The sequence below is a fragment of the Euleptes europaea genome, chromosome 14 (genome assembly GCF_029931775.1).
Source record: "Euleptes europaea isolate rEulEur1 chromosome 14, rEulEur1.hap1, whole genome shotgun sequence".
Classification (NCBI taxonomy): domain Eukaryota; kingdom Metazoa; phylum Chordata; class Lepidosauria; order Squamata; family Sphaerodactylidae; genus Euleptes; species Euleptes europaea.
In genome coordinates this window covers 19,198,932-19,216,215 of record NC_079325.1, presented here as the reverse complement: position 1 = coordinate 19,216,215, position 17,284 = coordinate 19,198,932, and the positions used below count along the sequence as shown (strand labels likewise).

Genomic DNA, 17,284 nt, shown 5'->3' with positions numbered 1-17,284 from the left:
ACATTTATTTATTTATTTATTTATTTATTTATTATTCTTATATCCTGCTCTCCCTTGGCAAAGCTGGGCTTTGAGCGGCCCACAACAAGATCAAAACAAATGAAATTCAATAAACACATTAAAACAATTAGTCGAATAATAAAAAAGGAAAATAATAAAACAGCCCCATAAATATCAAGAATTGACGAAATCAGAACAAATCAATATATAAATGCATAAAATGGCACTCCTCAGTAGAGTATCCGGTGTGCAGGGCCAACGGGAAGAAAGTCAGCGAGCAAAATCCCCCCCCCCGCCCGTCTGATAATCAGACTAAATAAAGATGTCAAAAGCTTACACGCTTGCAGAGAGAGAAACAGCTTTTTTTAAAAGCCATTGCCTTTACCCTATCTCATTTTTTTAAAAAACTGAGCCAAAAAAAAAAGATCATCTTTGGATTAATGCAACAGCTGAGGGCTAATTAAAAATTCCTTTTCCGGCCAGATTTGGCCTGAGGACTACAAATCAGCCATCCCGGCTTCAGGGAACTGATGCGCATATATTGGCACGAATGAACATATATGCAGGAGGAATTTGGGATTTTGCCTCGTAACCCAAGCAGCAACAATGTGCATGCTCGCACATCTCTATGTTGTGCACGGTACATTCACGTGCCGTGCATTTACACACGCCGATACCTGACTGGCTGTCTCTCTCTGCCTCCTTTACTCTTGCCCGTTCACAGTCTGATAGAAACAGATCTGCCCCTGGACATGCCAAGGCTTAAAATAGATGTTGAGAGAGCAGCCCGTGTGTGGGTTTTTTCCCCCCTCCTTCAGCAGCAACAGCGTCAGCAGCAACAGCAGCAGGGAGGGAGAAAGAGCGAGAGAGATGGCCGCCTAGATCTCCCTACCAGCCTCCCTGCCTCCCAGCTGAGAAATCACAGCTTTGACAAAGGTACAGTAATTGGGGCTGGCTCTTTTGGTTCCTGCCTCTCCGTGCCCATCCACACAGTGCGTGGGCTGAGATTTGGGCAGAGCTCTCTGCCTGTCTTCCCTCTGAGAGGAGCCAGGAGAAGTACCAGCCGGTCCACGATTTGTGTTTTCTGCATGTCAGGTGTCTGTGGTCGAACTCTGGCAGAATCGATGCTTGGGGGAGGGAGGTCTGGTGTTTTGGGACCTGGGAGGCGACAGCAGTGTGGACTGTCTGCTAACTTGATCCCAGCCGTGTTGGGAAAGGAGTGGGATAAGGGAGTGCTTCTGGGTGGGGTTTCTGCCTGTCCCATCGGAAGGAAATGCCCCTGATTGAGAAGAGAGGTTTCTCATTCCCACCCATCGCAACCCCACAGAACTGAATGGAGTGTGTTCCCCTCTGCAACCTGTCAGAGGGCTCCTTGCTGTTGAAATATCTGTTGGGCCAAGAGCCAGCAGGATGCAGCCGACAGATGTTTGGACTGAGGTCTAAAGGAAGGTGACTGGACCCCACCAGGCTCGCTGGGTAGCTTGGGTAAGACACCTCTGTTTGGCATCCGGTCTTGTTTTCCCCAGCTGTCAAATGGGAAGAATGGCAACTCCATGAGGGCTGTTACGAGGATATGGATGAGGACCGTAAAATGCATGGGAAATCCTATGTGAAAGATTAATAGCGACTAGAAAGATGCATGGGTTGGGACATGCCTTCCTTTTTGTGCTCAGGTATCGGGAAGGGAGGAAGTAAGCAGGAAACAGAGCAAACGGGAAGCTCTCTGTCCTCTTCTGTCTGCTAGTGCTCCACCCAGGACATGAAGGAAGGAATTCACTGCGTGCAAGGCCCTACAGGATTAAAAGATCTCTTGCAGATATCCTGACCAGTTCTGGTCTATGGATTTCAGCAGGTGAATTGCATTTAAGGCCCCTTCTAGAAGAGGGTCCCCCAAATGCTTTGCTCTCATTATGCTAAAAGAGCAATCAATTGACAGTCCTGCAAAGGAAGGAAGGAAGGAAGGAAGGAAGGAAGGAAGGAAGGAAGGGATGGAGGGACGGAGGGAAGGGGCCATGGCTCTGTGGTAGAGCATTTGCTTGGCATGCAGAAGGTCCCAGGTTCAATCCCTGGCATCTCCAGTTAAAGGGATTAGGCAGGTAGGTGATGTGAAAGACCTTTCTCTGCCTGAGACCATGGAGAGCCGCTGCCAGTCTGAGTAGACAATACTGATTTTGATGGACTGAGGGTTTCATTCAGTATAAGGTAACTTCATATGTTCATATATGTTCAAGGAAGGATGGAAGGAGTAAACCAACTGAGAGCGGTGGTGGCCAGGAACCTGATCTTCTAATCTGGCACTTCTTAGTTTGAATCTTGCCTCTGCCATGAACTCATGTAGGGGGCCTCAGGCAAAACTCCTGATCCCAGCTTCAGCCCCCTCCAATCTGCAGGATGAGAATAATCTGATGAACCTGAAAGACTTATTATATGAGATACAGCAAGATAATGCATGTGAAGTGCAATGTAAGCGTGCTAAATATTGTTCGATATCCCTGGTCTTTGGGGAGAAAGAACTGAAAGCTTCCATAAACATAGGGAGTTTATTAATGTGCTCCTAAACTCTCTAAATCCATGAACTGGGAGGGAGCATTAGCTTCTTACTTTTTTGGTCAGCATCGTCAAAGCACACTACCACACGATTTGTTTGCACTGAAAGGCATATGATTTGGCAGACAGAACCAAAGGTGTTTTACTTAGAGATGAATACCACAACGGGGCTTAATTGCTAGTGAGCATGTTTAGGACCGTAGCCATAAGTCTAATTTTCATCTATATTGTATTGCATTTGTGGCAGCGAAGCCTCCCATTGGCTGAACTGGTGAGTTGGCACAAAACAGTCATGAATGTTCCAAGGATTCAAATGGCGGGAATGTTTGCAGCCCAGCTCCTGCGTTGTCAGAAGGGCTTTGTGCAAATGTCTGCAAGCGCATTGCACTGTGGTCTACCAGCAAGCACATTAGAGTCTTTCCCTGATGAAGAGTTGTTGATGTTCCAGAAGCGTCAGGACAATTTTCTCGCCTTGTCATCTGAAATAAACACTCCTGGACTTTTGTGGGCTTAAATTGCAATGCTTTGTTTTTCCACTGGTACCAACCCTTGTGACTGGGGTTTTAAGCTGAAGCTCGTGGGGAAGCAGAAGGCGAATGGTAGAAGGGAAAAGGGAAAAAAGAGGGGCAAAATACTTTTCTAGCCCCCTAACACTACTTCTTCCGCTAGCCTGCAATTGTTTGGGATTCTTAATTGTTCTACTGTATTTCTATCACAATCCACTGATGGAAACTATTAGCAGAGTCCACTTTGAGTAATAAAACAATCTGGAGATGTTAGCAATGAGTGGAGGGGTGGATGTATTATGGGTAGCGATCTCGCCAAAGCTCATAATTACCCAGTTCGGAATATGCATTTGCCTACCTCATAATTCTTGGCTGTATTATGAAGAGTGTTTCTCCAAGAAGGCCTTCTCTGGTGTGGGTGTGTGTGTGTGTGTGTGTGCGTGTGTGTGTGTGTGTGTGTGTGTGTGTAAAGTGGCATCAAATCACAGCTGACTTATGGCGACCCCAGGAAGGGGCTTTCAAGACAAGCGAGAAGCAGAAGTGGATTGCCATTGACTTCCTGCAGAGTCTTCCTTGGTGGTCTCCTGTCCAAGTACTGACCGAGCTTAGCTTCTGAAATCTGATGAGATCGGGTTATTCTATATCATCCCACATTCCAGCCTTCTCTTACTCAGGAAGTAAGCTGAGATTCCACATCTGCATCTGCAAAGCATATAGGCTCACCCTGGCTGCTTTGAAGCAAGATAGTGCAAAGGTGTGCTCAATGAGAGAAAACTTCTTGTTGAACCACTATGCAAATTGCAGAAAACTGGAAGAGTCTCCGGGTAGGTGCTTTCAAGTACTACAGTTGGAGTTCCTTGAAGTCCTTTCAATGCTGACTTGAGTTTGGCTTCAGGAAGATGCTTTTGGCTGCAGCACAGAGCAAAAATCTACATTGACTCATCAGTGCTTCACAACCACACAGACCGACCGATAGGGAAATCCAAAACAGAGTTACCTTCTTCTGAGTCCACTGAAATCAGTGGACTGAGAAGGGTGTCATTCTCTTTACAACTGCACTATAAATGGCCAGAGATGCTTGGTGGCTGCTTCTGAACTGCAAGGGACATCCTTGAATCCAGCCGAGGAGAACGGGGAGGGGAAGTAACGTGAGCTTCTGTTCTTCCTCAACTTGATTACCAGCCTATTAACTCCCAATGTTGTCAGATCAACTGCAGCCTTTCCAGGGGACACACAGCTGGAGAAAACAGTCAGTGGGAGACAGCATAAACGGAAAAGAAAAAAATAGAAACAACACTCAAGGGACCCTTGTAGGCCCAGATAGAGCCCCCACATGCACACTGCTGCCTCAGCAACAGGCAAAAGAATCGAGGCTCAAAAGAAATCAGATTCGGGGGGGGGGAGAAATCAGATTCTGGAAGCTATCGGCAATCAGGTTTTCCTAGCATCTAAATTATAGCCACGCTGGTACCCAGATTTGGATCAAGACCATGTAGGGAAGGACAAGAGGGTTTAACTCTTTTATCCCCACAGTTTTGCAAATCAGAACTAGGCTCCAAAGACACAGATACGCAAGAGTAAGACACCCCTCTTTTATTATTCCTTCAAAATGCTAAGAACAACACAGGGCCCTGGTTCTGATTAGAGTTGTGGTTGGTGGTTGCTCATGGGAGGAAAGAATGGAATGTGGCACAGCCTCAAGGCAAGGCACACCCTTCTTTATGATGGCTTTATACATTCCGAGACATTGAAAAGCGATTCCAGACTGATGTCCTGGTGAGTTCTGGCTGAGTTTATACCCCAGAGAGGCCCCTTTGGCTCAATCTCAACAGTTTGGGGAGTCAGGAAGATGGCCGGTTGTTTCCTTCTTCATGCCTCCTCGCTGAAAATGCAGAGCTGGCCCCACCCCATACAGCAAGAGCCCAAGGGGTTGCTTCTCTACATGTAAGGCCAGAGAGACATCATGGGATAGTGAGAGCCAGCGTGGTGTAGTGGTTAAGAGTGGAGGACTCTGATTCCCCACTCCTCCACATGAGCAGTGGAGGCTAATCTGCTGAACTGGGTTGGTTTCCCCACTCCTACACACGAAGCCAGCTGGGTGACCTTGGGCTAATCACACTTCTATTGAGAGCTCTCTCAGCCCCACCTACCTCACAGGGTATCTGTTGTGGGGAGGGGAAAGGAAGATGATTGTAACCCTGTTTGATTCTTCCTTAACTGGTATGAAAGTCGGCATATAAAAACCAACTCTTCGTCTTCTTCTATTCTTCCTCCTCCCCTGGTCTTTGGCACCATGCCCAAGGCTCCCAGCTCCTGCCAGTCGTTTTTGCTACTGTCCAAGCCTTGGCAGCCACTGAACAGGCACGATTGTGCTGGCAAACATTTTTGAAGGAAGGCAGCAGCTGAGACCCCTCTGATCCTGACTCACTAGGTTAAAACAGATTGGCCTTTTCTCGTTTGCTTATGTTAATTGGCTGAAAATATCACACACACACAAAAGGAGTTTATTGACAGCTGATTTGCAGTGAGCTAGATTTGCTCTTTTTTGTCGTCATTGTTTTCTAAAGGATAACCAGAAAAGTAGCTAAGATTAACTAGCACTCAAACGTGGAGCAAACCATGAACAGGTAAGCAGACAGGCTGAAAGGCAGAGACTCCTAGGGGGATCCAAAGAAGTATTTTGTCTCCTGATATATGCCATGTGTTTCAGGGCTGGCAAGCCCAAGACACATACCAAGAAAATGAGAGTTAGGTCAAAGTCTTTTCAGGATCGTTGTCAGCTTGGTAGAATTGATGGTTTCTTCTAAATCCAGTCTGCTTAGGAAGGGCTCCAATGCTGTTTATTCTATGAGCAGCAGCAGTTTAAGCTGTTTTTGGCTACAAAATAAAATCTAGGAAATTATATACACAGCTGCGTGTCATGTCTAATTTGGCCTACAGATAGGTTGCCAGCCTCCAGGTACTAGCTGGAGATCTCCTGCTATTACAACTGATCTCCAGCCAATAGAGATCCGTTCACCTGGAGAAAACAGCCGCTTTGGCAATTGGACTCTATGGCATTGAAGTCCCTCCCCTTTCCAAACCCCGCCCTCCTTAGGCTCCACCCCCAAAATCAACAGGTATTTCCCAGTCCTGACCTGGCAACCCTACCTATAGACTATATGTGTCTGCCATTTTTATTCTCATTCATTTATTCGCAAAGCACTACTGTGTTCAGAATTCATAACAGACTTCTGAACACCTGAGAGCCGGCGTGGTGTAGTGGTTAAGAACGGTGGTTTGGAGCGGTGGAGTCTGATCTGCAGAACCGGGTTTGATTCCCCACTCCTCCACATGAGCGGCGGAGGCTAATCTGGTAAAGTGGGTTGGTTTCCTCACTCCTACACAATAAGCCAGCTGGGTGACCTTGGGCAAGTCATTCTCTCTCAGCCTCATCTACCTCACAGGGTATCTGTTGTGGGGAGGGGAAGGGAAGATGATTGTAATCCGGTTTGATTCTGCCTTAAGTGGCAGAGAGAGTCGGCATATAAAAACCAACTCTTCTTCTAGTTTGCAAGTATAACATTCTAATTTGGCCCTCTAAATGGGCCCTTTTAATGGCTAAGCACCAGTATTAGGTATTAACTTAACAGCAACCTCATTTTTATCCTGCCTTCCTTTTAAGAATCTCAGCTTGGTGTACATGGTTTGTTCCTTGTCCATTTTATCCTCACAAAACCTCTTTGAGGTAGACTGGGCTGTAAATAGGTAACTGGACTAAGGACCCACTGAGAATAAAGTACCGCTGAGTTCAATGGGCCTTACTCCCTAGTAAGCATGCTCAGGAATGCAAGCCTGGTGAACTTCTTGGCAGAGAAAATAAAACCCAGGTCTAGTCTGACTCTGTAACCACTATATCACATGCTCTTTCACTCTTTCTCAGTACATGATCCTGCATTGTGCAGGGGGTTAGACTAGATGGCCTGCATGGCCCCTTCCAGCTCTATGATTCTGTGTATCTGTAGGAAGAAAAAAGTTTTGTGGTTAGGGTTGCCAGGTCCCTCTTTGCCACCCACAGGAGGTTTTTGGGGTGGAACCTCAGGAGGGTGGGGTTTGGGGAGGAGAGGGACTTCAATGCCTTAGAGTCCAATTGCCAAAGCGGCCATTTTCTCCAGATCTCTATCGGCTGGAGATCAGTGGTAATAGCAGGAGATCTCCAGCTAGTACCTGGAGGTTGGCAACACTATTTGTGGTGGTTGGAGGATATCTAATATGTCTGGATATATGTATAAAATTTAAGTTTGATAAAGAGCCTAGATTGCTTTGGTGGTGGAAAATGCCGTCAAGTCACCGCTGACATATGGCGACCCCATATGGTTTTCAAGGCAAGAGACTTTCGGAGGTGGTTTGCCATTACCTGCCTCCAAGTCATGACCCTTGGAAGTCTCCCATCCAAATACTAGCCAGGATCAGTGCTGAGAGTTTGTGACTGGCCCACACTAAAAACAGCCTAACACATACAATATATCAAGTATCTAAGCTGGATCACAAAATTAGAGAAAAGTTTGGAAAGAAGGGTCTCTATTTTATATTCTGTACAATGCCTAGTTAATTATGAAACTAAATAATGCTACTAGTCCAGAGCTTAGACCTGAATAGCTGAGGCTAGCCCCATCTCGACAGATCTTGGAAGCTAAGCAGGGTCAGCCCTGGTTAGTATTTAGATGGGAGACCCTAAGGAAGTCCAGGGTTGTGACACAAAGGTAGGCAATGGAAAACTACCTCTGAACATCTCTTGCCTTGAAAACCCCACGGAATCACCATAAGTCAGCTGTCACTTGATGGCAAAAAAAAAAGCTATTATGTTACATAGACAGCGAGGACACAGTGTGCTGTGTGCATTGTTAAAACGGAGAGACAATAAAACTCAAGACAGGCAACAATAAATTGGCTTAAGAAAAAAGCAGCTCACTCAGAAATGTAGGTCATTGTTCAGGTGTAGTTGACTGATATAACCGGCTATTGCTGTCCTGGTAGAAGGAGTGAATGAACCCCAAGGGCTGCTTTGTGCAAGAAGATTTTCCCACATGGGTGCCTCTTTTGTCGAGAAGAACTGCAGCTACACAGCAAAGTGTATCGCGTACATTATTTTGCCACATGTAGATAAAAATTACAGCAGGAAGAGGCAATTCTCTGCATGTTCCTGCAGTCATGCAACAAAAGAAACGTGTGTCCTATTGTCACGCTTTGTGATGTGAATGCAGTTCTCCCACCTGGAAGCTATAACTGTGTACAATAATCCCCTGGTATGAATGAAGGGTTAAAGCTCTAGAAGTAACTTAAGCGTCCTGAACATACCGGAAGGTTCTGTGGCTTTTGGTCCCCTTCTTTTTCCTTTTTTTTATGGGATCAAAATATTTTTGATTAGAACACATGAAGCTGCCTTATATTGAATCAGACCCTCGGTCCATCAAAGTCAGTATTGTCTACTCAGACCGGCAGCGGCTCTGCAGGGTCTCAGGCAGAGGTCTTCCACATCACCTACTTGCCTGGTCCCTTGAACTGGAGATGCCGGGGATTGAACCTGGGACCTTCTACATGCCAAGCAGATGCTCTACCACTGAGCCACGACCCCTCCCCACAGATTTGCTGTCTTGCTTCTCTCAGAGAGGCATGTGGGGTAGCAATTCTAGAAGTAAATGAGGTTATCTTAACACCGTCTCTGCTTCTTCCAGTTAGAACCGACCGTGGGTCGAAGTAGCAGCAGAAACTCTGCCCCAGCCCAGCCCCAGCAAGAGCACCGGGATGCACCAGGGGGCTTGGTGGCACCAATGGCCTTTGCGTCCCGGTTCTCCCGGAGTGGATCCAGGACTCCCAGCCAGAGGAGTCACGACGACACAACCAGTCACCCCATCCTCAGTGTCTTTGAGCTGGAGAGGTTGCTGTACACAGGGAAGACAGCCTGTAACCATGCCGATGAAGTTTGGCCAGGACTGTACCTGGGAGATCAGTATGTACCGGCTCGGCAGTTGAATCCGGGTTTTACACGGTGGCTGATGGTAGGGTGGAAGGGTGATGGTGCCATCACGGTGGTTGGGAAGATGAACCAAAAGGAGGGAAAGAACAGAGGGAACTTAGCTCAGAAGCACAGATAAGACATAAAGAGAGAATAGGCTAGTTGGGGGGAGGTCAGATTGCACAGTGGCCTTCCTTGGCCTATATATCATCCAAAGGGTAATTGAAAGTCAAGTTCCATTATAAACATGATAGCATAGCACCCGCCGACCCATGCTAATAGCTAAACAGTAGCGCATGGGGAACATAACATATGAAAGGCCATGCTGGATCAGACCAAGCTCCATCAAGTCCAGTAATCTGTCCATACAGTGGCCAACCAGGTGCCTCTAGGAAGACCACAAACAAGATAACTGCAGCAGCATTGTCCTGCCTGTGTCCCACAGCACCTAAGATAATAGGCGTGCTTCTCTGATCCTGGAGAGAATAGGTGTGCATCATGACTAGTATTCATTTTTACTAGTAGCCATGGATAGCCCTCTCCTCCACGAACATGTCCACTCCCCTCTTAAAGCCTTCCAAGTTGGCAGCCATCACCACAACCTGGGGCATTGAGTTCCACAATTTAACTGTAGGGAACAATCACAGTGGGGTGGATCCTTACCCCCTTCGTGCCACTTCACTGAGCAAGGTTGGTGATTCAATTATTTAATAAAATGTTCATACCTCCCCTTTCCTTTTAGCTTAAGTTTGAAGTCTGCCTCCAATTTACGTGGCTTTTCTGTTGCAGGAAGCTGCCTGAATAGTCCAGCTTAGCCTGAGCTCACCAGAGCTTGGAAGCTAAGCAAGGTCAGCCACGGGTAGTACTTGGATGAGAGACCACCAAGGAAGACAGGGGTTGCTAGATAGAGGAAGGCAATGGCAAACCACCTCTGCTTGTCTCTTGCCTAGAACCACCCTGTAGATGGTGTCTCCATGAGTTGGCCACGACTCAACAGCACATTCTTCTTCTGTTGGAGAACAGCCACTTACATTGGAGGAAGTCTCCTTAGGCTGGAGAAAAGCTACTTGGAGGATGGTTGAATCCACCACAGTATCCACCATTGCTGGCCTCCCCATCCCCCCCCCACTGTTGATATCTATGGGGGTTGTCCTGCTGAAATGTGGTTACATGGTGGCATCTGGGTTACTTTAAGGCCACCTTGTTTATGGTTTATATTATGATGTTTTAATTGATGTTTTCATAGTTTTGTGTATGTTAGAGGTTGTTACCTGACCTGAACCCAGTCTGGCAGGAAATGAGGGCGGGCTGTAAACATGAATAAATAAATAAAATAAAATATCAGCCACATGTTGTTTGAGATAGCCAAGGAATAGAGAGAGGGAGACAAGGGTGGAGGTAGATGTGGAACGGGCTGAAGCAGTGGATATGATTCAGACTCCAGAGTATGGTCTGTTAGCAACTGTTGCTGAAGTTAAGAAGTGTGAGTCTGGACATTACTTGGAGGGGAGATCTCTTGGAACCCTACAAACATCACTTTGAATTCCACCATGGGGAAGAAATGGGATGATTCAGTCGTTTGGGATCAGGAAGCTTCAGTTCATGAAGTCACTTAGAACAGAATCATAGAATCATAGAATTGGAAGGGTCCACTATGGTCATCTAGTCCAACCCCCCGCACAATGCAGGACTTTCACAGCTACCTCCCCCACACACCCCCAGTGACCCCCAAGATGCCCTCCCTCTCATGAACTGCCTAAGGTCATAGAATCAGCATTGCTGACAGATGGCCATCTAGTCTCTGCTTAAAAACCTCCAGGGAAGGAGCACTTACCACCTCCTGAGGAAGCCTGTTCCAATGAGGAACTGTTCTAACTGTTAGAAAATTCTTCCTAATGTCTAGATGGAAACTCTTTTGATTTAATTTCAACCCGTTGGTTCTGGTCTGACCTTCTGGGGCAACAGAAAACAACTCGGCACCATCCTCTATATGACAACCCTTCAAGTACTTGAAGATGGTTATCATATCCCCTCTCAGTCTTCTCCTCTTCAGGCTAAACATACCCAACCCAGCTCCTTCAACCTTTCTTCATAGGACTTGGTCTCCAGACCCCTCACCATCTTTGTTGCCCTCCTTTATAACTTTATAATCTTTATAACTGTAGGTACATTGTGTTCTGCAAGACTTCCTCTTCTGTTTTAGGCTTCCATACAAATGGGCAACTAATTCCTATGTGTGTTTCCCTCTTAAATGAGGAGATGTTATATTAACGCCATAAATAAAATGGTCAACATATCATCGTCATAAAGATGTCTCAAAGTCTGGAGCAGTTATAAAGTAATAATAAAGTAATATGACAGCGCTTCAAGTACTTGAAGATGGTTATATTATCCCCTCTCAGTTTTCTCCTCTTCAGGCTAAATATACCCAGCTCCTTCAACCTTTCCTCATAGGACTTGATCTTCAGATCCCTCACCATCTTTGTTGCCCTCCTCTGGACACATTCCAGCTTGTCGACATCTTTCTGACATTGTGGTGCCAAAAACTGAACACAATACTCTAGGTGAAGTCTAACCAGAGCAGAGTAAAGGGATACCATCCCTTCACGTGATCTGGACACTATACTTCTGTTGATGCAGCCCAAGATCACATTTGCCTTTTTAGCTACTGCATCACACGGCTGCCTCATGTTCAGTGTTTGGTCTACTAAGACCCCAAGATCCTTTTCGTGCACACTACAGCTAAGAAAAGTCTCCCCCATCCTATAATTATGCATTTGATTTTTCCTACCTAAATGCTTCGACCTCTTTCCCATACAGAGATATAGCAGCCAACCGCCGCGAGCTGACGCGCCTATGCATCACCCACATCCTCAATGCTTCGCACAGCAAGTGGCGGGGAGGCGCTGACTACTACGAGGGCATGGACATCTGCTATCTGGGCATCGAGGCACACGATTCGCCCACCTTTGACATGAGCCCCTACTTTCAACCTGCAGCTGATTTCATCCACCAGGCTCTGAGCAAGAGTGGAGGTGAGTAAGTCTGGGGGGGGGGGGAGCCAGCTTCCCCCATCATCAAAGGACTCTTTCATTCAGACTAAGCGGTGGGTTAACAGCCCAGCTCTTGAATGCGTTCTGTAAGAGGATGTCTCTTCTCTCACCCCATTGCATGAGAGTTTAGAGGTTCCAGCTGCCACACTAAATATCTGCATGTGGACATCCAGGCTGTGTTCATTGAGCTGCTTTATGTGATGGCATCAGCACACATTCATCATTTCTCATCGCGACCATCTCTTCATCCAAAGTATGCTTCCCGCATGTCTTTGTGGCTAAAATACTTCTTTTTTTCCGGGGGGCGGGGGAGATTGTTTAGTTTTTAAATGGTGGAAAGAGGGTTGTTGTCGGCTTCAGAGGAGGATGCGTGCACCCAGGAGGAGGCGCCCAATGACATCTTAAAGACTTGGATGCATGTTGTTGTTTGTTGTTGGATGCATTTGTTGCATTTGTTGATCGGGCTTTAGGCAACAGCAGTGGAGGATGGCATGTACCTCTCAAACTGCCACAACTTGCCTTGAAAACCCCACCAGTGGTCACTATAAGTTGGCTGCGACCTGACAGCACTTTACACACACACCTTCTCCTAAATTCTGGGCCAGATGTCCTCTACTGACATTTGAGACTAATAATTTTTTGTGTCCAACCCCAACACCCTTTCTTCATGCAGGAAGGATCCTTGTTCACTGTGCTGTCGGAGTCAGCAGATCAGCCACCCTGGTCCTCGCCTACCTCATGATTCGCCACCACTTGACCCTGGTGGAGGCCATAAAGACGGTCAAGGACCACAGAGGCATCATCCCCAACCGGGGCTTCTTGCGCCAGTTGGCTGCCCTGGACAACTCCCTCAGGTTGAAGCAGAGACCATGAGTGGGTGGGTCACGGGGAAACCATGTATGATCCAAATCTGTTGGTGGGCGTGAGGCGTTTCTTACCGGGCCAGATTTCAGGGCCTGGTATCCCTGAGCTTCCACAGATCCTGCCCTGCAGAAGCCCAGCTGTAAGGCTTCCCAGGCCTACAAGGCTACCTGCCTTTAATGTAACCCAATCTTCGCTTCAGGTGTCACTAAGAGGTGCTAGCCAGCTTAGGTTTCCGAAGGTCTCTCTCCTTCCCTCTTTGCTGGCTTTTGGGAAGCCACAGAATGGGATTCTCCTAGATGATGTCTCAACCTGAGACCTGAGACCGAGTCTGATTTAAGCTGCCTAAATTTCTTTGGAGCACTATGTGACATGGCCTGTTGCTTCCTGTTTGCTTGTAACCTTTGTCAAAGAGTTTTGGTACCTTCCCACCCCAATGTATTTTATCTGTAAGAATAAAATCTTGCTGAGATGAATCGCCTCAAAGAGTTTACTGTTTTTAGGAGGTGCAGAAAATGACGGCACGTACAAACTAGGGTTGACAACTTCAGGTGGCGCCTGGAGTTCTCCCAGAATTATGACTGATTTCCAGACCGCATAGATCAATTCCCCTGGAAAAAATGGCAGCTTCAGAATGTGGCCTCCATGGCATCCCATCCCTGCTGACTTCCTTAGTTTCCACCCCCCTGAATCTCTAGGAATTTCCCTAGCTGGAGTTGGCAACCCTCCAGCATCCAGTTGGAGGATTTGAACGAAGTACGTTTAAAGACTTTGCATGTACAAAACTGTTTAGCAGCAGAATTCTCCAGGATTTATCTACTAGAAGGTGATTGTGAAAAAGAAGAGTTGGTTTTTATATTGTGCTTTTGTCTACCGTAAGGAGTCTCAAAGCGGCTTACAATCACTTAAAGACGTCTCAAAGCAGCTTACAATCACCTTTCCTTGTGAGGTAGGTGGGGCTGAGAGAGTTCTATGAGAATTGTGACTAGCCCAAGGTCACCCGGCAGGCTTCATGTGAAGGAGCAGGGAATCAAATCTGGTTCTCCAGATTAGGGTCTGCTGCTCTTAACTACTTCACCACTGTATCAGCTTCTGAACGATATTGGTTTTGTTTTTCAGTATTTGAGCACTCTGTTTCCTTTTTTAAAGGTGCTCTTTCCTTGCAGTAATGATCCCCCACCCAATTACGCTTCCATAATCAGCATGCTACTGCTGGCAGAGGAAAGTCATTCCCACCATGGCTTCAGAGAGTTATCCTCTCTATAAACCCAAAGACTAAAGGCTTGAAAACATCTCGTCCTTCAATCAGATTTGTAATCCAAAAGCAAAACCTGTCTTGGCCAGAACGCTCATTCACATTACAAATGTCGGTCCTTGGCTTCTTCCTCAACATTAACAACGACCAAGCAGTTATACATGAAAATAATTAAATAAATATGTGAAAATGTCCCAAATATGGCATTCATGCTGCCATACTTCATAATAGCCACCGAGGGGCAGCATACTCACAAAACACAGCCTAGCCCAAAATCCTTGCAGGGTGAGAGAAGCAGCTCGGTTCTATTGATAACATATCTGGAGACGCTTGGTTGTAAGTCTGGGGAGGCCTGACCATCTTGTTGCTCTGCTAGTCTGGAATAAACTCAGTTTCTTACCCCCACGCCTACAAAGCAATGTCTCTTGAAGATTGGTTCTCGTAGGTTATCCGGGCTGTGTAACCGTGGTCTTGGTATTTTCTTTCCTGACGTTTCGCCAGCAGCTGTGGCCGGCATCTTCAGAGGAGTAACACTGAAGGACAGTGTCCTTCAGTGTTACTCCTCTGAAGATGCCGGCCACAGCTGCTGGCGAAACGTCAGGAAAGAAAATACCAAGACCACGGTTACACAGCCCGGATAACCTACGAGAACCGCTGAACTCTGACCGTGAAAGCCTTCGACAATATTTTCTCTTGAAGATATTAGGGAACAAAAAGGGACTCGTCGTAGCTGGGGCTAGTTTCAATTCATTTCATTTACACCATGCACCTTTGCCTTTGAAAGCTGGAATAAAAAAGAGATGGCAAAGAGCCCACTGTAGGAAACACCACTGGTTTCTTTCCTGCTATGGTTGGCATGGCTGCCTTGCTGATGTTACTGGCAGCCCTGTTAGCAGCACATGTAGCTGCCCGTATGGCCATCTGTGTAGGGATGCCAGCCTCCAGGTGGGACCCAGAGATCCCCCTGGAATTATATCTCATCTCCAGACTACAGAGATCAGTTCCCCCTGGAGAAAATGGATGATTTAGAGGGTGAACACTATGGCATTGTATCCCACTGAGGTCCCTGTCCTCTCCATCCTCAAATCCCCAGCCGTTTCCCAACCTGGATCTGGCAACTCTATCCCCCATCCTCCTCCGGGGACCAGAGGGACCTGGCAACCCTATCTGTGAAGCAAAATTAATGCTCATTCCCAAGAAACTGAACAAGTTGGAGGTGCCAAGGCTCTCTGGTTTCCCAAGAAGTCCAAGAAAAAAACACTTTCCAACAGGACCGTCCTAGACCTGAGATAATGTGTCCCCTGTGGAGACTGATACATCAGCAGCATCGGCACTGACTGCATTGTGATATTCCATTGCAAGTCTCTACTTCCTCGTCTTGATAGTGATCTTTCTGCAATTCCTGCCCATATGCAGTTTCTCTTCCTGGAATGGTAGGCAAGAGACAGAGAGAGCCATAAAATAATAATGGATTTGGCAGATGCATTCGTGCATCTACACTGCCCAATATATTTGATGGAGGAAATAAGGAAAGAGCAGGCAGAAATCTTCAAAAGTGGATTGTGAGTAAGTCAGATTCTAGGATGGCAAAGGAGGTTGGTTAGCCAAGGTGGCACAGGTATTTTGGAGCAAGCCTGCAAATGCAGTTCCAACATGAGCATAAATGTGTTTGGACAATGAAAGAAGAGGCTGTCAATAGCTAGTCCGTTGCTCACTTCGATCTAGAGAGCATTGCCAGAGGTCAGGAGATGACCTGATGTTTTAGAGGTTCGTGCCCTCCAGCATTTCACAGATGAAAACAAGCACATGCTTGCAACTCCCTAGTCCTCATGAATCACTGCCCAGACCCCTTCACACAGAAGAAGAAGAGTTGATTTTTAAATGCCGACTTTCTCTACCAGTTAAGGGAGACTCAAACCAGCTGACAATCACCTTCCCTTCCCCTCCCCACAACAGACACCCTGTGAGGTAGGTGGGGCTGAGACAGTTGTGACTAGCCCAAGGTCACCCAGCTGGCTTCGTGTGTAGGAGTGGGGAAACAAATCCAGTTCACCAGATTAGCCTCCGCCGCTCATGTGGAGGAGGGGGAATAAAACCCGGTTCTCCAGATCAGACTCCACCGCTCCAAACCACCGCTCTCAACCACTACACAAACCACACACTATTTCACATTATGGAAGGCTCCACTCCACCAATTTTGTCAAACAGCCTGCCTTCTCTGGGTTTCAGAACCAAGACAGTATTTGTTCTTTGGGTTGATATATGAAAGGGGACATAATTTTCCTATGATACGTTATCAAACATTCAGACTATGCCTCTGCAGCTGCCACAAAATGTGGAATGGCATCGCATGACACCCTAGTGTTCACGCACATGCATTCACATGCCTGCGCAATACAGAAAACATCCATCCGCCCATTCAGGGATTTAACTTCCAGAGATGCAGAAGAGGGCTCTGAATCCTGAAGAATGACATTGATAGCAATTTGTGTCAACAACATTTTAACAAGGAATGCCCAGAAGTAAATAATAATAATAAAAAAAAAAACAGGGACAGAGATGTACCATAACCTGGAAAACAGACTGTCCTTGGTAAATAGGGACAGGTGAAGTATAAGGTGATTCACTCTTCCCAGATCTCATGGTCTGGAAAACCTAGGAATGGACCAATCACCATGAGGTGTGTATCTTGCCACTGAGGTACAAATTTCATGAAACCCCAACAACTAGAAGTAGAATTTTAAATAAGAACAGTAGCTGGCTCATTACCAGCATTGCAGTTTTGCATAATTCTTCCTAACAGATTACAGACAATACTATCAGACAGGATGCACATGGTTTCATAGCTGCAACCTGAGCAAATATAAGGCAAGTAAAGGCAAATATTGGCGACACTGTAGGTTTGATTTTAAAATGGCCCTCTTGAATGCCACATTAACAACTTTCACAGACGTGTACAAATAACACGAGGACTCCCAAAAGCACTTCAGGAAAACAATCACCATGTAAGACCACTTTCACCAGTGTTGGCGTATTCCACAACCCACTTTCCAATCACGTAATGGGG

The 17,284-nt window shown here is 46.5% G+C and overlaps 1 protein-coding gene across 2 annotated transcripts; it reads left to right on the top strand.

The window, feature by feature from the left end:
* The first annotated feature begins 849 nt into the window (after positions 1-849).
* Positions 850-13,275, top strand: DUSP26 (dual specificity phosphatase 26). 2 transcript variants are annotated; one of them, XM_056860459.1, is made up of 4 exons: positions 850-936; positions 8,768-9,042; positions 11,869-12,083; positions 12,775-13,275. In XM_056860459.1, the coding sequence occupies exons 2-4, from the start codon at positions 8,864-8,866 to the stop codon at positions 12,972-12,974; spliced, it is 594 nt and encodes a 197-aa protein (XP_056716437.1). In that variant the 5' UTR covers positions 850-936; positions 8,768-8,863; the 3' UTR covers positions 12,975-13,275. The 2 variants fall into 2 exon arrangements, with proteins under 2 accessions (XP_056716437.1, XP_056716438.1); XM_056860460.1 differs by having other exon boundaries at positions 860-936; positions 8,772-9,042.
* Positions 13,276-17,284: the final 4,009 nt, after the last annotated feature.

Coding starts and splice junctions, on each gene's coding strand:
- DUSP26 (XM_056860459.1), top strand. CDS start 8,864: ATGGCCTTTGCGTCCCGGTTCTCCCGGAGTGGATCCAGGACTCCCAGC. Junction 9,043..11,868: donor GGACTGTACCTGGGAGATCA/GTATGTACCGGC, acceptor TTTCCCATACAG/AGATATAGCAGCCAACCGCC. Junction 12,084..12,774: donor GGCTCTGAGCAAGAGTGGAG/GTGAGTAAGTCT, acceptor TTCTTCATGCAG/GAAGGATCCTTGTTCACTGT.